Genomic DNA, 23,033 nt, shown 5'->3' on the forward strand with positions numbered 1-23,033 from the left:
CAGATTTGTACTGAGCACCTGTTCCATGCCAAGAAGTATCCTAGACTCTGAGGATAGAAAGATGAGCAAAGCAGACAATATCTCGGCCCTCTTGAGCAGACAGTCTTGTGGGAGTTCAGGGAAAGAGGCGAAACAGACAAACAAATATATAAATAAAAAAATAATGCGTCAAAAGATAATAGGTGCATGGAGAAGCAACAGAGCAGCATAGAGAGGGTAGGGAAACTGTGAATGGGAGGGCGTGTTGTTTTAAATAGGGTGGTCAGCGGAGCTCTCTCTGAGAAGGGAAGGAGGCCGCAGGAATAGCAGAGGCATAGACCCAGAGGCGTGAGTGGAGCAAAAGGACCAGGGAGGAGACCAGTGTCACTACAGTGCACTGAGTAGGGGGCAGCATGCAGACCACGCCGGACTTGTTCATGGCAATTTTTCCTCCCAGCGAGAAGCTGGATTGGCCAGGACAGTGGTGGTAGAGGCAATGAGAAATGGTCTCAGTCTGGATGTATTTGGAAGAGAGAACAGATAGGCTTTGCTTTGTGATTTGGTGTGTATGGTATGAGAAAGAGCCAAGTAAAATATGATTCCCGTTCCCTTGGCCAAAACCACTGGAAGAATGGAGGTGCTACTCATGGAGATGATAAGAACATAGGAGGCGTCAGTGGTCAGGGGCGTACCAGCAGGTCCATTCTGGACACGTTACATTTGAGTTGCTAATAGAGATCCAAGTGGACATCATCAAATAACATGGCGGCCAGTATCCAAATATGCCCTTGTGAAGTTGCTTGTTTTGCATGCATGTTCTGTCTCCCCATTGAGTCAAGAACCAGGTTTTAAACAATAGGTACTCTTCTGCAGTTCGTAACATTTAGTTGGTACTCAGGGTTACTTATCGAACTTTATTACCACTGCAAAACCTGGAGTGAGAATACCTGATCAATAACATTTTGAAGGTTTCGGCACCACAGGAGAGACCTGCATGCTCTCAAATTCAGGGAATTCATGGACTTCACAGACTCAGTGCTCCAGTTTAAAGTAACATCATGTCATCACCTCTCACCAGCTCTGTTTCATGTCCAAAGCAGTACCCATCGGCATTGACAGCATGTTTTGAGGTAGATAAGGCTCCTCTCTGAGAGAATTCCAAGCACACAAGCCTAACCATATATGTTCTCACTGAAAAATCTCTCATTATTTCTTCATTAACTGTTAATGATCGGTTAACCTTTAAGGATGTTTATGTCCTTCTGACAAACCTAATTGTGAAATAAAAACATTTGTTATGAATACCTTAGTGTGCTTATGTGAGACATGTGCAGTAAGTTTAACTTTCACTAAAGAAAGGGAAAAAACTTATTTTAGTTTACATGTATGCATACCCCCCAAAAAGCATATTATCTAAATAATTCAGGCTACATATTTATGGAGGAGGAAAATATCTAGGGATAAATATTAGCAAGAGTAGCTCGTGAGGAGGAAAAAAATTTTTGGCCTACACTATCCAGTCCTTTGCTTACAATGATCAGATGACCTGAATAATCTTTCACTCCTAATTTGCATAGACACACATGAGGACGCATGTGGCATCTCTTCCCAGGATGGCAGAGCTCCTTTGGAAGGAGACAAAGCCAGAATTCAGGAGGAAGGGACCAAAGGCAAGTCTTTGAAGTAGTGAAATAGATTTTCCCAAACCTATCCAGGTTAAAATAAATTCCATTATTATCAGTTATTTTTAATGCATATTTTAAATATTCTCTCTCCTCATCATGTTCCTTCCATGAAATTTTAGGAAGCTGCTCAAGCCACAGAGCACCTCACGGTGTTCATTCTAGGACCTGTCTTTACTGTTTTGAGATGAAGGAGTAAAGAAGGACATTCAAAACACTCCAAAACATTATGCTGTATATAATGAGAAGCATATGCATTTACATCATAGCCTTTGGGATAATCAGTAATGTTACCTATTATAAAGGCCTCAAAGATGTTTATTCTTAATGAGCCTGCAGATACTGGTAAGATGCAAAAGTCTTCAGATAAATTTGTGTATGAGTATACAGTAGATGTTATTACCAGAACATGAAATATTGGCTGCTCTGAGGAGTATATACAATATGGCTTACACATCAAGAAACTGGTAGGTGCTGGACTTTCAGCAAGGAGACAGACTGTCCAAATCAGGGAATTATGTAGGAACATGCAAAGCCAAAAAAGAGGCCAGTGCGTTTGCAAATGGGCCTTCTGGTATTATGAACATCACATGACCTCTGACAGGTGGTAGGCAAGGATAAGCAAACAGTGAGTCTGGTAGAGATTCTTATGAGATATTTGCACTTGAAGACTTTGTTTTTATGGCTTGAAAATACAGCTAAACAATCCCCAGTGGATGTAGGATTTGTTCCTCTGCTCAGCTTGTGATATTAATGGCCCTAGGAGATTTGGGACAGGATTTATGGAGCCAGGTCCAGGTTGGTTCTCCCACTTGGCATCACCATCTGATACCGTAACTTATAAGTATGATTGTATATATGTACATGCAAATGTAAATGTGTGTGTGATATAAATGTAGTTCTGTATTGAATATCAGCCTCACCACATACTTACATGGGGAGACTAGAATTGTAAGAGTAGATGTAAAGCAGACACTATTTCACAATTTTCTGTACCATGAAACAAATCCATGAGCTCATGCCATTGGGTCCTATTTATTCCAAGTAACATTCATCACTGTTAGGGTAGTGAGAATGTCAAGATCATGTCTTTTGGTGATATTTTAATATCTTCATTCACAGAGGCAGAGATCGGGAGCATAGGAAAAAGAAAATGGGTTTGGAGGCCCAAACTGGGATTAAATCTCAATTCCACTATCTTATAGCTATGACATTAGGCAAGTGATTCAATCTCTCTGAAACTATAGTTTCTTATTTGTAAATTAAAACAGCAGTGCTTTTTTCACTAGTTTATTGTAAGCATTAAACAAAATGCTTTTTGTAAAGTTTGTGCCTGCATGTTGACAGATAGTAGGCACTCGAGAAATTTTAGCTCTCATTACATTATTAAAATAGTCCAGAACGATGAAAATTTTCCCCAGATAACATGTATATTTATATGGGTCTATGTTCACATACACACTATAATAATAGGCTTTTATATAAATTCACTGTAGTTGTTCCTTCTTTAAAAAAAAACATGTCTTCCATGGAGCAAATAAAGTACATCATTCAAGAAGTGTGTCTAGAACTGGACCAATTATAGTTATCAAAAAAGATAAAGTAGATTAAATGAGAAAGCCACGATCTATGTAAATTACATCAAAATTTACTTTTTAAGTTTTGGGGGATATATTAATTATTTATGCGTTTGTGTGTGTACCTGTGTATAAAATTCAACAGAAAATTTTTAATATTGTATGTAGTCAATATTATTTTGATTTACACTTATAGCTGCCATTTTCATTGCTCTTCTTTCCTCTCTGCATCTGCAGACTTCCATCTAATTTCATTTTTCCTCTACCTACAGAATATTCTTTAGTATTTTCTTTAGTGTAGTTCTGTTGGTGGTGAATTCTCTCAATTACTGTTTGACTGAAAGGTGTCTTTATCTTGCCTCATTCTTGAAGGATCTTTTTGCTTGACATAGAATTCTTGGTTGACAGCTCTTTTTCTTTAGCACTTTAAAGATACTCCATTGTCTTCGAGCTTCCATTCTTTTTATAGAGAAGTCTACTATGAGTTTAATTGTTGCTTATCTGGAGATAATGTATACTTCCTTCTGAGTGCTTTTAAGATTTTTTTTTTCTTGTCTTTGATTTATAGCAGTTAAATTATGACCTGTCTAGATGAGCATTTTTTTTATTTTTCCTGCTTGGGGATTAGGTCTTCTTGAATCTGTGGCTTATATTGTCTCTTATTAGTTTCAGAAAAATTTTAGCCATTATCTCCTTAAGTATTTCTTCTGCCCTATGGTCTCTCTCCCCCTCCTTGCAGGATTCAAATTGTGTGTCTGTTAGATCTTCTCAATGTGTCTTCTAGGTCTCTTACCCTCTCTTCTGTATTAGCCTTCTTATTCTATATAGTTTCTTCTAAAGCTCTAATTAAAGAATGCAGTTCACTAATTTCAACAATGTTTATTCATTCTGTTGGAAAATCCATTGCATTCTTTATTTTAGCAGACATATTTTTTTCTAGAATTTCTAGAGTCCTTTAAAAATAGATTCTAGTTCTCTACCAAAATCTTCAAGCTTGTCTTTAATCTCCTTAAATATTGTAAACATAATCATTTTAAAGTCCGTATCTGATGACTGTATCAGAAACCCATGTGGGTCTGTTTCTATTTTCTGTTGTTTCTGGTTTTTATTCAAGTCATCTAGTCTGCTCATGAACCTACCCCTTTTTAATTGAATGTCTTTTATTTAAAAAATTATAGAAATATTTCAAGACTTAAATTCATTTTAGGGACTAAGATGACTAAAATCTGAGCTTCAGACCTTGTGAGGGCCTTTCTACTTCTGGTCCACCTTTTGGAGAACTTTGGGATCAACAGCCCAAAAGGGTGGATTCGCTAGAGAGCACCAGCCCTCCCGTGGTGTACCCTGACGGCCATTCCATGCCCTCCCCCCACCTTCATGCCCTTTAAATTACCAAAAGCCCAGCTGGTTTCACAACAGCTTTCAGGGCTCCACTTGGGCATGTGCAGGTTCCCTCAAAGAACTACAGGCCATCACCCTTTCCTGATCCTCACCCAGGGATTTCTTTTTTTACTATGTTATCTTCCATCTAGTGCCATAAGAAATATTTTTTACATTTTGTCTAGAGTGTTGTTTGTTTGTTTGTTTGTTTGTTTTTCAGAGTTTTTCGCTGTCCTCAGCAAGAGAGTTGATCCAGATTACCTAATCTACTACTTCTACTAAAATTGACTTTTTAAAATGACTTCATTATTTTCTTTTTCTTTTTGCTACCTAGCATAAAGTTGAAGAAATTAAATTTCCATGAAAAAATATTAAAACCTCAAGTGCATTTCCACCTAATTAAATGACAACAGTAAGACTTTTTCTGGACAGTTCGCAAATCTCTCTGCGCCATCTCATTGCCTTTATTCACGTATCATTTCTGAGGATATCTTTTCCATGCAATCACACGGCTACTCCACTTCCATTGCTTTTTACCCCATTGTTTTCTAATACTGAGCACAGCGTATCCTCATTCAAGACTTCCTTATCTCTTCTCCAAATGGGGCTCTGCCTCTCCTCTGCCCTCTTACAACTTAATACCGTACGAAGTATTATACCCCTACTCGCCACATTGGCAGTTATTGTTCATGTGCCTTTTTGCCCGCTTAATTGTGAACGTCTTTGCGATCAGGACTAACTTTTTCAATTGATTTCCTTAGCACAGATCATGGCACCTGGATGGAGAAAATGACAGCTATTGAAAGGATACCAGGCTTCTCCCAGTTTCAGTATTTGTTTTTCAGACAAATGCAGAGATTGACTTGAGTGCCTGGGGCTTCATGCTGTAGCTGGACCAAGTACTCAAGCTCCGTATGTCCCTTTTACCTTCTTCCAGCAATATCCTCCCCCTAAACCTCTCGAGAAATCCTGCCCTTCCCTCAGGGTCCTTGGAAAGCCCTCCTTGCTCACTCCAGCATTCACTGATTCTACTCACCTTAAGTCCCTAGAGTATACACTCATTTATCCGATAAAAAAAATAAGCTTCGACCATGTGCCAGATACCTAGTACCTGCCTCGTGGAGCTTACAGACAGTATAACTCTGATCCATGTCAGCCCTTTCAAACACGGGAAGTGTATTTGTCCAGGGAGCTGTTAAAGCACAAGACCGTATCTTGGGCATGAGTCACGCACAAAGCCCTTCTCTGTGCTGAGCACTAAGTAGATGCCCCGTCACCCTTGGGGGTCGATTGACTTGTTTTAATGAGACCAGCTATGGAGTAGATACTCAGTAAACTGATCATTTGAATACTGAATGGACTCTTATGCTGGGCAGTTTTCCCCCCAGCTTCTGCCCAACATCTGTATATAGTAAGTACAGGTACAGCAGAAAATTAAGAGCTTCATTTGTGTGTGTTTTTGGAACTAAGTCCTATTTTTTTTTTTTCCATTCAGCTTCTGTACGCATGGGTGAAATAAAACCAGAATAAAATGTTTTCATTTGTTTTCCCTCTCTTTCCTCTCCCTGTCTCTTCCTGTTTCCACAGGTCAGCGTGGAAGTTTTGGTAGAGTATCCTTTTTTTGTGTTTGGACAGGGCTGGTCATCCTGCTGTCCAGAGAGAACCAGCCAGCTCTTTGATTTGCCATGTTCCAAACTCTCCGTTGGGGATGTCTGCATCTCGCTGACCCTCAAGAACCTGAAGAACGGCTCTGTTAAAAAGGGCCAGCCCGTGGATCCCGCCAGCGTCCTGCTGAAGCCCTCAAAGACAGACATCCTCTCGGGCAGTAGACACAGATATGCTGAGCAGGAAAACGGAATCAATCAGGGAAGTGCCCAGATGCTCTCTGAGAATGGCGAACTGAAGTTTCCAGAAAAAATAGGATTGCCTGCCACGCCCTTGCTCACCAAAACAGAACCCAGCAAGCCCACAACAACAAGGAAGAGGAGGTGGTCGGCACCGGAGACCCGCAAACTGGAGAAGTCAGAAGACGAGCCACCCTTGACTCTTCCTAAGCCTTCTCTAATTCCTCAGGAGGTTAAGATTTGCATTGAAGGCCGGTCTAATGTAGGCAAGTAGAGGCAGTGTGGGGAAAGGAAATTTGGCTCTCCCTTATCATTTGTATCCAGATTACTGTACTGTAGGCTAAATAACACAGTATTTACATGTTATCCTCTTCCTTTAGGTTTCTGTTATAACCTTGTCATTAGAGTTACAGCTGGTGTCGCGCAGGAGACTGGTGCATATGCTTTTTCCACGAGTGTCTGTCAGTGGGCGGGCAAGGGGCCAGAGCCGGGCCAGTCCAGGCACCAGGCATCCTAGTGGAAATGAATGTGGCTTCAGAGTGCCTGCCTTTTCTAGCAGCACAGAAGCATCCACTGGGCGCTGACTTCTGCTAGCTAGTTTGATGAGAAAGTTCTGCGGGGAGGGAATTGCAAGGGTGCGTGCGTGTGGGGCTACAGGGGTGCTGCAGCGAGTGAGGGGCTTTTTCTCTCTGCCTCCCTCTGTCTCACTTTCTCTTGCTCTCAGCACGGGACTGGAGGTCCAGAGACGTGTCCTCAGGAGGTTCTCACGTGCGAAATAAATATCAGGAATCCAGCTACAGGGCATCCTAGAAAGGCAACAGACAACAGATGGAAAGTTAACCGTGTATAAGAACATTTTTTTCCTCCAACATATTTTACAATAAAAGCAACTTTTAATCATATAGATATATATTTCCCCCTATGGGGCCTGACTGCACTGATTTTTTTTTTTTTTTTTTTAAAGAGCAACTGCCACACGTGGGATTTCGTTTCTGCTTCACTAGTGCAGTGATGTCTCCAGGGTGCCTGGCGGGCATAGCGGCCCCTGCTCGCAACGCTCCACGCGGGGGGCGGTGCGGCGAGTGGGGCTGGGAGAGTGAACACCCAGTCTTGTTTCTGTGCAGTGTTAGGAATATCAATCAGGTTATCGCATTGACTTCGCTCCCAAGAAATAGACGCAAACTGCCCTTGAGAGAGCAGCAGAAGCTCTTCACATTGGGTTTGCAGATCTTTTGTCTCTTAACTCTAGTACTGTTTATAGTTCATGACTATGGACAACTTGGGTGCCACTTTTTTCAGATTCCAGTGCGACGTGAGGAATTAGATTTTGAAGATGAGCATATATATTACTATCTCTAAGCACTTAAAATGCTGTTCACACTTTATTACCAAGCATCTTGGTCTATCATTCAACAAGTACTGTATCTCACTTTAAAGTCTTTGGGAAGAAAAACAAAAAACTAAGTTGCTTTCTTTTTTCAACACTGTAACTACATTTCAGCTCTGCAGAGTTTCTCACCTCAAGATATTGAAAGTTTCAATGTGGTTTAAAAGGATGAATGTGAATTATGAACTAGTATGTGACCATGAGTGACCACCAAGTACAGCCTGACAGGAAGGCACTTTTCACTTTGATGTTTGAGAAAGAATTAAAGGCATATGCAGAGCTGGCAGAGAAACTGAGAGAAAAGGGATGGAAAAAAAGAATACTCATTTTTGTCCAGTGTTTTCCTTTTTTAGATGAACTTTTAAAGAACCTTGCGATTTGCACATCTTGAGTTTATAATTTGTGTGATATTCCTGCAGTTTTTATCCAATAACATTGTGGGAAAGGTTTGGGGGACTGAACGAACATAAATAAATGTAGCAAAATTACTTTCTAACCTGCCTAAATCCTAGGCCGTTTTATAAGGTTATGTTCCTTTCAAAATTAATTTTGGTCTTTCTACCGCATCTGTCACAAAAAAACAGGTCTTAGCAGGACAACTCTGAGAATTTTCTTCAGATTCATTGAGAGAGTTTTCCATAAAGACATTTGTATATGTGAGCAAGTTTTTTTTTTAAAAAAAAAAAACTATTACTTTATTATTGTTGTTATTAATGTTATTTTCAGAATAACTTTTTTTTTCCATTTGAAATCAAATCAAGATTTAATGTTTGGTACAAACCCAGAAAGGGTATTTCGTAGTTTAAACCTTTCATTCCCAGAGATCTGAAATATTGTTTGTGATTTTGAGTTTGCATCTTAAAGTGCTTTAAAAAAAAAATTTTATAAGTAGGGAAAAATTTTTAAATATTCTTACTTGAAATGGCTGCACCTAGTCTGAACAAATATTTATCTGATTTTTCTTCTACCACTGAAAATAGTACTTCTTCCATTTCACAAATTTAAAAAGAAATTCTAATGACAACCCACATTTTGGCTATCTAGTATTCCTTCACACTTAGTTCTCAATAGGACTAATGATTTTTATTAACCATTTTCTGGGATGTACCAAAAACATTTGAATAGATTTAGAATAGCTAGAACAAGTCCTTGACTTTCTTCAAAATTCATTACCTTCTCAGCATGCTAGCAGAGAGCTGGGTGAGCCCATTCTCAAAGTCATAATGCTTATTTAGTGCTGTATTTTTTTTTAAAAAAAAAAAAAAAAAGAAAGCATTTCTGTTCAGAGAACTTGCTTAATCTTCCATGTATTCTGCTCAGGGCACTTGCAATTATTAGGTTTTGTTTTTCTTTTTGTTTTATAACCTTTGCTGGTAAGAAGAATACCGGGCTGCCACATCGACTTTGTCCTCACTATTTACAGCCACTCATGTGGACTCAGAAAAACACACACCACCTTTTGGCTTACTTCAAGTATTAAACTAACTGGATCCACAACACCAACACTAAAATGAGAAAACATATATGATTTGGAGCAATAGGAACATCATCATCATTTGCGTGCTTATATTTCAGGTATAGGAATTATAAGAGAATTGGTTCTTTCTAAATGTCGTCCCATTTCATCCTCTTGCTTTTTTAGCATGTGCAATATTTTCCGTGCCAATAGTCTAATCAGTGTGCTCTAGTTAAAGCTCACACCCTTTCGGCTTTTTCCTTGTTCGGACGGAAGGAGCCAGGAATGGGAGAGCCTCCCGCTGCAAGCTCCCCTGCTGCGGATGCTGAGTGCTGGGCGGGAGCCTTCAGGAGCCCCAGGTGTCGGTCGCCATGTTGCAGAAAGAGCAAGCAAAGGAGATCTAGGGGACGAGCTGCAGTTCCCCCTGTCACCACAAGGAATAGTGACGGTGGAATGTGGACAGGAAGGAGGCAGAGTCATTTCTAAGGTACACTCTGAAGCAACATAGCCAGGATCAACCCATTTTCCACGCTCTTGTCTGCAAGTGTGCAGGCCCCTCCTCAGGTCTGTGTCCTTGAGACTCTGAGCTGTGCCTCTGAGCCTGGGCAGGAAGTGTGGCCCGGTGTGTGCTTGTACTCTGAGCGTGCCAGCCAGTGGCTGCGGAGGGGGCCACCTGCGAACACTGGTCACCACTCCTCTGTGGCAGCTTTCTCTTCAAATAGGAAGAACATCCAGGGGACAGGGAACTTCCTCTTGTTTGCAGACATTGGCGAGCCCGAGGCTCCCAGAGCAGCCTTTGTCACCGCTCCTGTGTAGCAAACCTAACAATGACAGGCATAGAAATTCTTCGGTGCCCTGCAGCTTACGAGGATCAGCCATGTGCCTCTGTACTATGTCCACTTTGCAATATTTACTGACAGCTGTCTTTAGTTCTTTCTTTCCTGTTTTCCATTTTAAAACTAATAACAGCAGGCCTTTTACGTTTACAATGGAACACAATCACCAAGAAATTAGTCAGGGTGAAAAGAAAAATAAATAAATAATAAGAAACCAACAAACAAGAACCTCTCTTTATAGGGATTTCTAAATATATAAAATGACTGTTCCTTAGAATGTTTAACTTAAGAATTATTTCAGTTTGTCTGGGCCACTTTGGGGGTGGGGTGGGGAGATAAAGAGATGGGTGCCACTTACCTCAAATCTTTTAAAATGGAAATTCAAATTGCATTTTCATTTGGACTTTCAGGATAATTTTCTACGTCGGTCAATTTTTTGTTTTCCCCCAACTCGCCCAGTTTGCTTTGGGATGATTTGATTTTTTTATCGTTGTTGCTGTTGTCGATCTCATTTCTAACGTTGAATTTGTGACCCTATGTGTTTTCCGTTAGGTGAGTGTGTTGGGTTTTTTCCCCCGCCAGGAAGTGGCAGCATCTTCCTGCTCCCCTACAAGGAACTCTGCGGAAACTTTCACACCTCTTACTCAGGGACGGGGCTGGCGTGTGTGTGGTACACTGATGCGTTCAGAAGCAGCACTTTGACTGCTCTGGAGTAGGGTTGTACAACTTCAAGGAATGTTTGGATTTCCTGCATCTTGTGGATTACTCCTTAGATACTGCATAGATTGCAATATAATGCTGCATGTTCACGACGAACAGTAGCTCCTAGTAATCATAAAAATCCACTCTTTGCACATAGTTTGATCTTTACTGAAATATGTTGCCAAAATTTATTTTTGTTGTTGTAGCTTTGGAATTTTTTGTTTGTTTGTTTCTTAAGGAAACAACTGACAATGCCCTTTAACATCTGTGACTACTAAGGAAACCTATTTCTTTCATAGAAAAATCTCAAATGCTTTTGAAGACACTAATGCCATGCTATTTCAGATTTGGGTGAAGAAGCAGAGCACTTGGGACGGAAGGCCAGGCTCTTTGAGCTGTATTTAGTTGTCATGGCTACTGTGTCATGAACCGCAAACAGCTCAACAAGCTGTGGCCTGTTCTCTCCTAAAACCCTTTGCACTTCCTATTTCCTAGTCATCTGTGATGATTCCAGGTGAAAAAAAGGGCCAGCAGTCTCCATGGCCCAATCTAGCCTCTTCGGTGGCGATATGAAAGAAAAGGGAATTTTGCTTTTTTTTATTTTTTAAAGTGGAGTAGAGGCCTTTGCTTCCACTTTTGTGTTTTCAACCCAGAATTTCTGAAATAGAGAATTTAAAACAACATCAAGTAATAAAGATACAGAGAATATACTTTTTATAAAGCACATGCATATGCTATTGTGTTGGGTTGGTTTCCTCTCTTTTCTATGGACAGTGTTGTGTTTCTGTTGATCGGGAAACTCCAAACAATTTGCACACCTCTACTCTGGAGCCGAGATTTCTTCTACATAGATGACCTCGCTTCAAATATGTTACCTTACTGATAGGATCTTTTCTTGTAGCACTAGACCTTGTTGGAATTTTCTTTAAAAAAAAAAAAAATGTACACCTAATTTGAGAAGCTGAAGAAAAAAATTTTTTGAAGCACTCACTTTGAGGAGTACAGGTAATGTTTTAAAAAAATTGCACAAAAGAAAAATGAATGTCGAGATGATTCATTCAGTGTTTGAAAGATATGGATCTGTTGAAACAATGAGTTTCATACCTTGTTTGTAAAAAAAAAAAAAAGCATAAAGGTTGAAAGTTACATGTTTTTATGTATATAGAAATTTGTCATGTCTAAACGATGAGATTTGTATGGTTATGGCCTGGAAGAATTACTACGTAAAAGGCTCTTAAACTATACCTATGCTTCCTTTATGTTTTTGTTACATAGAGCCCTCTTCTGAGGGAGGGAAACTCTGTATTCTGCATTTTGAGAATACTGTTCATTCCTATGCTGAAATACTTCTCTGAGCTCCCTTCTTAGTTTAAACTTTTAAGCCATTGCAACTCCTTTTTCTTCAGAGATGATGTTTGACATTTTCAGCACTTCCTGTTCCAATAAACCCAAAGAATATAATCTTGAACAAGAAGTGTTTGTAACAAGGGATCCTAGCTACCAATAAAACAGGACTCATTACAAGGACAAAAAAAAATAATGTTCAGCCTTCTTTCCCCTCACACCTCATTTAAATGGGGTGGGGGATAAAACATGAGTTTCAATTTAAATGCCTCATTTTACTTTACTTTTATTTTAATTTTTTCTTTGATATCGAGGCCGAAATAAATGTGGGGCAACTTCTCAGAAGAGTCGTGTTCTGTCCAAAAATCAAGCCAGACAGCTGATACTGGACAGCCGTGAGATACTGAGCAAACCCACTTACAGTTCTTTAATTCAGAATCTCAGCTTCTCCCTTCCCGTTAAATGCAATGTTTCTGGTAGCTGACATTCACCTGTACGATGGCGGAAGGGAACAGCGGCTACGGTTTTTCGTGTCCTCTCGACTTGCATACAGACTGTTCAGCTGTATTAAAATTAAGTGCATTTGGCCAATATGTAGTATCTATACAATAAGTCTCTAAGAATTTCCGTAACTTTTCTTATCTGAAAGGACTCAAGTCTTCCACTGCTGATAATTGGAGACTTCGCCCAAGTTTTCTTTCCCTTTAGTTTGTTCATTTGCTGTCTGGGTGGCCACTGAGCCTGTCTCCTTTTCCATGGCCAGTCCAAAGGCCTCGTTGGAAGCGCTGTTTACAGTAATCTTTGCTGAGATAGTATACTGTCCTCCGGAATCCCAGGTCTGAAGTGACACTAGCTTAGAGCTGTCATCCGCGAAGAGCAGTTACCAAGAAGCCGGGTGTGTGGGTTTCGTCTGGCTCTCACAGGAGCTACCTGCTCTCATTACCTGGTCCAGGGTAAAGTCTTTAGCCAGTGAGCATTGACCTAGATACCTGTGCATTCGGTTCTGCGGATACTGCCCTTTTGGCCTTCTGGGGAGGTGTCTTCCTCCCCAGGCATCACTGCTCACCTGTAAACCCAAATTAGTGTCAGCTGAAGGGAGGTTCCAATAGAGCCCTGCTAGTATTCATGGTGGCTTGTAGTTGACAGAGTCCTCATTCCTAGCCAGTGGGATCTTGGCCCCAGAGCCATCTCTGAGATTCGTACCCATGGATGTTGTAATGTCAGTTCATGACCCACCAAACTTCCAATTGTATGCCTCCCACCGGCCAAGGGAAAAGAGACACCAGAACTGAGGGCACGATCAGAATGACATGGCCAGTACAGAGGAGAACTAGGGAAGGGGTGATGTTTTGCACCTTATCAAAAAGAAAATATTAAGTTCCTACATAGTTAAGAGCTTTTATTGTGACAGGAGAACTTTTTTCCATATGCGTGCATACTCTCTGTAATTCCAGTGTAAAATATTGTACTTGCACTAGCTTTTTTAAAACAAATATTAAAAAAAAATGGAAGAATTCATATTCTATTTTCTAATCGTGGTGTGTCTATTTGTAGGATACACTCGAGTCTGTTTATTGAATTTTATGGTCCCTTTCTTTGATGGTGCTTGCAGGTTTTCTAGGTAGAAATTATTTCATTATTATAATAAAACAATGTTTGATTCAAAATTTGAACAAAATTGTTTTAAATAAATTGTCTGTATACCAGTACAAGTTTATTGTTTCAGTATACTCGTACTAATAAAATAACAGTGCCAATTGCAAATGTGTCCTTGCCTTGTGTCAGGTCCCCGAAGAAAGACGAGACCGAGAAAATGGTGGGAATTTCTCATTTACCCCCATTGTGATCACTGGGCAGGTTTGGGGTGAGGGGAGAGTAACAAAGCATTGCCTTTTACTAATTTTTTGGGGGGAGAGGGAAGGTCATGATGAGGTTCTGAGGTAAAAGGCACATTTCAATATTTGATGTCTTTCCTTGTTCAGTTTGTGTCTATTTCTCCTATCTGAACATCACTGTTCACAAGATATATTCATTTCTAAACAAAATTTGGCAGCTTTGTTGGCCTATGTAGCATTATCGATACATTCTATACAAGTTTGCTGCAAACCTGTAAGTGGTCTGAAGGTAGAAAGTTCTCCTGTAGTTCGTGCCTATTTAAAACTCAACAAGCAGGGAATCACCTAGCATGCAGAAGGGCCTGTTTGTCTCAAGAGTACTGCACCCCAAGTTTGCAGTGTGCCATCTCAGAAAGATGTGACGTAGTAGTTGCCCCAGAAATTATTCAAGGGCTCATGACTTTCAGTGACCTCCCCTACTCCCATCACGTGTGTGGCTCTCAAGTCCTTGCAGCTGTCAGGTCCTGCATAGGCAGAATAGGACTCTCTGGAGTTCACTTAACCCCAGGGAGGAACAGGTGACTCCTTTCCTTTTACTGTCTTCCTTGTCAGGTGTCTAAGGACATCTCACCAGGACTCCCCTCTCAGAGTTGAGGCCTTGACACCTTGTGAATATTGGTGTGTGAATGAACATGCACTAACCAGCAGTGGTGAGGTGAGCTCTGTAGCCCAAACAGGAAGAGCTGTCATGTCCCCTCCTCTTCCAGAGCAGTCTGGCTGGACATGCTGCGTGCTGGGGGCAAGTCTGGGGCAGCAGTCTGAATCTGCTGCCTTCCCATTTCACTATGAGATGCTAATGATTCTGACAAGTTTGGGGTCCAATGGCTGCTGAGACTTACCTCAACTGGTCACATTGATTAGGAAACCCCTTTGCTTCACATGCTGCAATAGGGGCCCGAGATGAACCACAGTTAGGTCACTGGCTCTCCTTCCCATCCACTGCTTCGTGGGCGGGCCTGCAAAGTGGTAGCAGGGCTGCGCTTTGATCTGTGTGTCCTGCATGACACCTGGTCTGAGGGCTGCTCCAGTGTGGGCGCTCCCCAGTCTATTCCTACTGGAGACAGAGATGAATTGGCCATGGAAAAGGGCTGACGAAGCCTTAGAAGTGCTGCTTTTTTGTGAAGACTTTGCTTCGAATTGATCCTGACAAGTTTATGGCTTTTTCAATAACTCAGGTTTCACTCCTAAAAACTGGATAAGCGAGGGACCTGCCTTCAGTTTGTGGAAACAAAGAACTAGTCGGCAAAGCCTTTGCACAAGACAACACAGGAAGACGTCATTGCAGAGGGCTGCCCAAAGGCCATACTGGGCTGACGGGAGCCTTCTCCTTGACCGCTCAGGAGCCCAGCCAGGGAACCTTGGTAATAGTCCCTTACTACTGACTGCTGGTACATTTTAAGTGGATTTCTTTAGGTCCTTCTCTCCCTCTTATTTTGCAATTAAAAAAAAAAAAAAGAAAGAAAAGAAATCCTCTTAAAACTAAAAAACTTAAGGGCTTGAGTGTCAACCCTATTTTCCACACAAACATGGGGCTCACACCTCACACAGGCAGCAAACAGAAAAGGTGGGGTGTGTCCAGTACAGCTCACATCCTGCTCTGTGTTAACTATCCTCTTGACCCTCGTATCTCACAGGTGTAATCATTCATATTTCTATAAGAATTATTCTTAATGGATGTGAGGGGAAAGATACTACAACCTAGTTAAAATTGCTGGATCTTCAGCTGTAGACTTCTAAGACTGAAAATGGACCTCCAATTTCCAGAGTGTGAAAGTTTGGTTGGAGTCTTCATTTGGTGTCAGTCACCATGGACATCAGGCCATTAATTTGCCCTCAAACAGTAGGACCGTGTAGCCCTTCCCTACTCCAGGGCCATCACCTGCCTTTTGAAAGGAAATCTAATTCTATGTCAGCTTCTTTAAGCTTTATAAGTAAATACAGGAAAACATCCTGGTCTGCATACACTTTCCAGTCCTATTACTCAAGCAGTGCTTCCAAAAGTGGCCGGCATCATTGATTCATCCATGTTCATTATTTAAACCAGTGCCATGGTCGACTGCTGTACTCCTTCCTGCCAAGGCTATGGGACCTTCTCCAAGGAAAAAAACCAACCAGTTGATGAGCTGACCATTATTATACAGGAGAGCACCATGTGGTTCTTCCTTCGAAGCATTAATCGCCATGACGCGGGAACAGGTCTAACTCACATTTTAAACCAATGTCTCTTAGGAAGCCACTGGTCAAGGTTTTTGCTGTTTTGTGTTGTTTCCCAGTGGGATTCTACCTGCTTATTTTTTGGTGGATAACCTTTCAATAAAACAGCCTATGGAATTTCCAAATAATGCATAATCTCTTTGAGCGGCCAACCTGACCAGCTGGGACTGAGAAGGGAAGGGGAAGAGATCGAGGAAACAAAACTAAATGAAAAACCAGGACAAGGACCGGGACAGCTTCCCAGGAGCGCCAAACTGGTAGTGGCAGATGGCGTGTTCCCAAAAGGCCTGTGTAACAAAGACGGTGGAAACACGTCACCGCACCTTGTGTCTGCAGGAAATCAATTCTTCAAGTTTGTACGGTCAATTGCTTTTGTTCTTTTCCAGCAAACAGAAGCTGGAGGAAGGGGATGCCAGTTACTCTGACTGTGGCCTGTCACTCCATCCCTCCCCTCCCCTTACGTCCCCTCCCCTCCCAACCCAAGATGCCTTCTTTGACTTAGAGCCAAGAATGGCTTGCCACTAGCACGTCTGGGAAGGAGGTGGGAACTCCTCAGCTTCCCCTACAACTTGGTTCCTGGAAATGCAAACTCCAGCACTCAAGCAAGTCTTAAGATAACAGCATTATATTAAAGTGAAACCATTTTCTTTTTAAAAAAAAGAAAGAAAAAGGTGCAAGTGTTAGTTTTAACAATGAGGTTATGAGTTCCGGGCAGCTGGGCTCTGACCATTGACCCTCTAAGTGCCCTGCTTCCGGGCCCCCGAAAGGCACTAGGGGAGCCCTAAAGCCTGCAGGCAGCAGGAGGAGGCAGCATTCCACCATTCAGGAGTAGCCGGAAGCTCTGATGTGACAGAAGGAAGGAGATGAAAGCAGCTGTGTGAGGAAGCTTCCATGAGCAGGGCCATCACTTCATCTGCAAGGTTAGCTGAATACAGTGTTGTGCTGCTGGGTCACTCGGATGAACGTCGTCCTCTTGCTGAGCTCTTTGAGCTTGGCGGCCCCCACATAGGTACAGGTAGACCTCAGTCCCCCGAGAATATCCAGAATTGTGTTTTCTACATCCCCTTTGTAAGGCACTTCCACGGTCTTGCCCTCGGAGGCTCTGGGAGGAAAAGGAAAAGTGTTTCTTCAACCTGGTTCTTTTTCCTTAAAGACCCAGCCAGAATTATCCCCAGCTTTAGCACCTTAAGCAGCCTCCACCCTGACCCCACTCCCACGCTGCTACAAATGCCAAGCTGATCACACCAGCATCTCAGATGAATGCGTTCCTCCCATCCAAAATGCATGACCTCACTTCTGGCCACTCAGAGCACCAGGAAAAGGAAAGTCTTTGTCAGCATCACTGGAGGAAGTCACAGACCTGTACCATCCTGCACAATGACATTTCAGCAGCATGCCTCCGCTCTGCCCCTAACAGACACCAACTCCACTTTTCTACCCCACCTAATCTGCACACCAACCTCCAACTGACCCAGAGCCAAAATGCCCAAGGGAAAGGAGAACAGACCTGGAGGGTTAGTAGTGAACAACCCCTGCCACCACTCCTTCTACTTGCCCTCCCCGATCGACAACAGAAAAGGCCTGGAGCTTCGCCCTTCTGCATGCCAGCTCTCTGATCCAACACTGAGTGTCTTCAAAGGGGACAATCAAGAGGAAGAGGAGGATGACCCATAAAATGAACACCTCTACCTCTACCAGGTGACGCGGGAACTTCTGCCAGCAAGATACAGCGTCCCCCCTCTGAGGGCCTTTCTTTCTGGGGAGCCCTTTGCTGGGCATGTCCCCCGCAGCTCACTCCCTGCGCGTCATTTACACCTACTGTCCGGGAACCAGAGTAGCAGCACTAGGAAGTTCTTGCCACCAGAGGCATCCGGGCTTTGGTTAGCATCGTTCGTTTTCAGAGGAATAGTTAGAAATGCAGAAGGTCTGGCATGTGGCACAAACACTAAGCAATGTCTAACTGTCCTTGCTGAGCCACTGTCCCAGTCTTCACGAGGCCATCAAGTAACACTGATTCTACATGTCAGGTCCCCTTACTGAAAAGGGAGATACAGTCCAGACTTGCTTTTGAAAGGACTACACAAGAATCTATGTAAAATTCTAGCCCTCATCTCAGGGCCAGAAAATCTGGAAACTAACAACCAAATTCTGGAACTTTCTCTAGTTGGTCTCTTCAACTGGAAAATGGCATTTTTTGATTAGAAACCTAGAATTTCAAAAGGGTATTAACTCTTGTACACTGAAATCTACACATGCAAGACTACCCTTAGGTAAAATCTAGCTATTTAAAACATTGACTAAACGAAGGGCTTGCCTAGTGGCTGGCTTAGAGCACCAATGACATAAAGCAAGTCACTGGTCACACACAAGATGACTCATGTCACTGTACTCTGTGATTATAGGTCAATATCTATACACATGTTCTTGCAATGACTGCCGTTTCATTTTCTTAAAGCTTAGGGTCTTCCTGGGGCTTAGTGGAAATTATCCAGATTCTCATCATTGCTCATGTGCTGACTGGTGATGGCACCTTTTGCAAGTCATTTATTGTTGATGCTCAAGTCTTCTCATCTGTAAAAAGGTTCTGTGATCTGTCTCCCATGGAAAGGGTGAAAACTAAATGGTTAATGACTGGGAAGGAACTAGCGAAGTATAAATAGCTCTGCCTTAACTAAATATAATATCAAATAGGAGAACCATCCTTCCGAGATAATGGTGATGAGGCTGCAAACTGCCAGGGAAAAAGAAGGGAGGGAAGGAGAGAGGGAGGGAGGCAAGCAAAGAAAGAGAGACAGAGAGAATATGGATGCAGACTTCAGGGCTTAGGCAGCCTTTGAATTAAGGTTCTAATTCTTTCAGCATTTCCCTTCCTTGTCTAACATTCGAATCTGCTTCCAGAACTGAGTCTTCATAGTCCTGAATATTTTATTTTCTGGTATGTCTAGACCCTGCTGAAATTACAGATGATCTTTCTTTTAGCCCCTTGGCTTCTGTTTGTGTTAGAGCTTCGTCTGGCCTTTTCTATCTGCTTTTATTAGAACCCAAAACAGATGCAACAGCTAGAGGGCAAAAAATGTACTCCTGGCAAAGAATCTAGCTGCTGCTGAATCACAATGGCTCCAATTCCGTACCAGAACACAGGAGATCCCCCACGGGGCATGGGGTGGTGACAATGGTTGCTGGCAAAGCACTGAGCTTCTTGGCCAGACGTCCAGGTTAGCGGCGAGGCAGTAATCCCACCCCATCCCTGCAAACAGTGCAACCTCCTCCATGGGTTACCACGGGAGAGACAGAAAACCCTCTGACGCTGCATGGGAAGAAGTGTCACCCTTGTTCTGCAGCCTGACATTGCCAGGGAGGGGGCATAAATGTAGTCCCCTACTCCTATTTCCCACCTTGCCTGCCCCATACTACATCATTTTTATTGAGGTTCCCCCTGAAAGAGTAAAAGACTGGAGAGCGTGAGGACTGAAATCAGCCGCCCAGCACCCTACTGATGAACAGAGCTCTGGGATAGTAGCACGCCATCATGCCCGCCCACCCACCTGACTGTAAGTCTCAGAGGAGCTCTCAGATTATTTTTTTACTTCTAGCTTGGTTTGGACCTTGCTTATATAATTCATCTGAATCCCATGTCCTCAAAATAAGCTTTTAGATGTAGAATGAATGGTAGGAAATGGAGGGTGTCAGCCAGGGAGGGACTGTTTTCTATCCCAGTGCCTGAGGCTTCCTGGAGAAAGGCAGCTGGCCCACACACAGCGGATTTCCTGCTGAGGATGCAAGACCTTCTGCCCTGTCCACTTTGTGTAGTTTGTCATCAGAGCTAAAAGCAAGAGCAGACTCCCTGGAGCAGGGCAAGGTAGTACATATATTCTGTCATAAGGTACTTACAACACACATGCAGACAATTAAAATGGAAGAGAAACAAAGACCAGGTTATCTTTTAGGATTATGGATTTAAAAAAGAGAGAGAGACAGAAGTGAGCATCCCTTCTGCAGTGAGTGACACAATTAAATGACTAAAAACGCTGCCTGTGTTAACTGTCAGAGTCCAGAGGCAGGTGAGAGTCCTGTGTGAACTACAGTAGGTGACACGTGGCATTCTTCAAGAAAGGCCTGACCTCTGTATGGTGGTCCAGGCCACACCTGTTTCATATGCAATGGGAGACCCATACTTCAACTCAATTCTTGCATCCTGAACTCGCCCCAGGCGAGAAACTAGAGGTTCTTGGGATAGTTCAGCAAAGGCTGTATCAGAAAGACAAGGCAGTAATATTCCTGCCCACCCCTTGGAAGTAAGGAGTGTCACCTCCAGGACTCATTGAGCAGGAATCACACCTACTTGCACATACCCCTGGGCACATTCCCAACCCATCCTAAAACACATCTGCTCTGCACTGCCTTTTGATGGCCCCAAACACTGAAAATGCTGATTGGGTAAAAATTATGGCTATTTAAAAAGAGGCAAAGTAGGTTTGCTAGTTCCTTCCCACAGTACTTTACTATAAACAGAATGGACAGTTTTAAGACCTCCTTCCATCCCATTTCCATAAGAAGCTGGAGAAACGTGGGTCCTCACCGGTGAAAAGCCCTGGCTCTGCCCCTTACCTGTATTCGGCTACCCCTCCCGCGTGCTTCTTCATCGCCGTTTCGGAGCTCATGCCGTAGAAGAGCTTGAGCTTCTGCCCATTCCTCTCGATCACCTCTCCAGCACACTCAGTATGGCCCGAAAACATCCCGCCAAGCATGACAAAATCTGCTCCGGCTCCTAAACTCCAATGGTGGGGACAAAAGGAAGCAATGGAGAAAAGAGCTCAGAAAAAAATCAGCTCTAGAAAGAGCCAACTGCCACCCCAACTCACGGTCCTCCTCGTTTTCAAGAGAAAGTTCAACCTCTCCTCTTTTGAAAAAAGTTAAGAAAGTCCCCTTTACAGGGTGATGGGGACACTCAGAAAATAAACACAGCCAGCTGGTTTGGTGGCAAATATACTGGACAATCTTTAGTGGTTATTAATACCACCTTCCAGAGGTCTAACTCACTGAGAATGAGAGAAACATTAAGAATTGAACTGCATCTTAGACTGCCATGTTGTCTAATCTCATACTTAATACCGCCTCTATCCCCATCAGGCATCTGGTCTACCCTAGGCTCTCAGCATTCTCACACTCCGTTTGGACCTCGGAACAGACCAAATCTCCTAGAGATGAAGCACGAAGGAGAGAAACTTGTACTGTACATGTGCATGCTGTATGTGTATATGTGTGTGTATGTGTATGCATATATATGTGTTTCACGCACATATGAAACTCCCAGGACAGGGACAGAAGAGACTGAGGTATTGAAGTTGCCTTTGTAAGCTGTGTTGGAACAGGACTGGGAACAGCTGGAATTGGAGGGCTGGTTCACTGCTATGTCCCCAGGGTCTATCAGAGTGCATGGCACATAGGAGATGTGGAATGACTAGCTGTCAAGAAAGCAAAAGGTGTTTATGAAAGAAACAGAAACAGTCCCTATTCCCCATCCTGTCCACGGATAATTGTGCAGAGAGGCTCTCCACTGACTGACTATTAAGTAAGAAACTGCTACAACTGCTCCTCTGAGTAAGTCCTACTGGCAGCTTATACTCAGAATACGAGGATATCGGGGTTCATATGTATTAAGTAATTAGGATGAAGGACAACAAGGAGCAAATACGGGAACTCCTGAAAAGAGGTCCTTGACCTCTTCCATCTGGTTATTTAAATATGAGGACTTTCGGGTGTGTGTCAGGCATTACAGTCCCTTCTGCTGAACATTACAGAAAGGCAGGCTCTGCAGGGCTGGCCCCTTGGCCTGCAGCCAGGCAAAAAGGCACAATAGGGCCTTTCCACTTGACAGCGAGCTTTGCAGACCCTTCATTGCAGGATCCCTGACACAAATGCCGGCTCCCTGGCCCCCCTGCCAGGATTAGAAGGGAGCAGAAGAAAATTGGTGTCCAGCCAGGCCTCCTGGTGACCACAACCCTGGGAGCAGATATAAACAGCAGGAACACAGTGCACAGATCCATTCAAACAATGCTTTGAAGTGGCTTCCAGTTGTTTTCATTTCTGAACACTCTCATGTCCTTTCCTAACCAGCCTCTTCCATGACACAGTCCCTCTCTCTCAATCTCACTCCTCGCTGCACTTACTGGAAGGAAAGTGGACAAGGAAGAGATGCCAGGAACTGCACCCAGATCTGTCATCTACGAGGCGCCTTCCTTAGGCCAGTCGCTTTAGAGTATGCTCAGCTCCCACTCTCAGCAGGGAGCACAAAGACCCCGAGATGGAACACCGATCAGGATTAAAAAGATGCAGCTCAAAAATCGATAGTAAAAGTGTCCTTGGCTGACGATCCTTACATTAATAAGAGCTAAGTGAGTGCACTCGCAGAGCAAGAGTCCTGCATTCTGCCTGCTCTGCCCCTGAGAGTGGGACCCTGACCTTGTCACTTGCCTCTTAGGACCTTGTCCCTTGGACATTCTCCAGGGTTGCTACAAACCCAGCTGCTAAGAACACTGCCCCATGTTTCCTTTTGTCGCCATTAGTGTTAAAAAAAAAACAAAAACAAAAAAAACGTAGAGCTAGTGCCTAGGCCTAAGACATTCTATGGGATGAGCTCTGAACCAGTGATGAAGAAACACACGGGCAGAATCGCTGAATACTAAAGGGGAAGAGCCATTGGCATCCCTTAGGAATGCTTAAAACAGAAAGTTTCC

General features: G+C 42.9%; 2 protein-coding genes across 14 annotated transcripts in view; one reads left to right on the plus strand and one right to left on the minus strand.

Annotated features, from left to right (window-relative positions):
- The window catches only part of ATXN1 (ataxin 1), a 364,038-nt gene extending 350,087 nt beyond the window's left edge, over nucleotides 1-13,951 (plus strand). For all 13 annotated transcript variants that reach the window (XM_036236902.1, XM_036236901.1, XM_036236908.1 and 10 more), the window contains one exon: nucleotides 6,206-13,951. In XM_036236902.1, the coding sequence (XP_036092795.1) occupies nucleotides 6,206-6,736 (531 nt within the window). In that variant the 3' untranslated portion in view covers nucleotides 6,737-13,951. The remainder of the gene's footprint in view (nucleotides 1-6,205) is intronic.
- A 2,952-nt stretch (nucleotides 13,952-16,903) lies between these two features.
- GMPR (guanosine monophosphate reductase) overlaps nucleotides 16,904-23,033 on the minus strand; it is a 36,659-nt gene continuing 30,529 nt past the window's right edge. The window contains exons 8-9 of the mRNA XM_016119791.2: nucleotides 20,905-21,064; nucleotides 16,904-17,398 (exon numbers count right to left, since the gene is read on the minus strand). Coding sequence (XP_015975277.1) covers nucleotides 17,218-17,398; nucleotides 20,905-21,064 — 341 coding nt within the window. The 3' untranslated portion in view covers nucleotides 16,904-17,217. The remainder of the gene's footprint in view (nucleotides 17,399-20,904; nucleotides 21,065-23,033) is intronic.

This window comes from Rousettus aegyptiacus, unplaced genomic scaffold, assembly GCF_014176215.1.
Source record: "Rousettus aegyptiacus isolate mRouAeg1 unplaced genomic scaffold, mRouAeg1.p scaffold_m13_p_1, whole genome shotgun sequence".
NCBI classification, from domain to species: domain Eukaryota; kingdom Metazoa; phylum Chordata; class Mammalia; order Chiroptera; family Pteropodidae; genus Rousettus; species Rousettus aegyptiacus.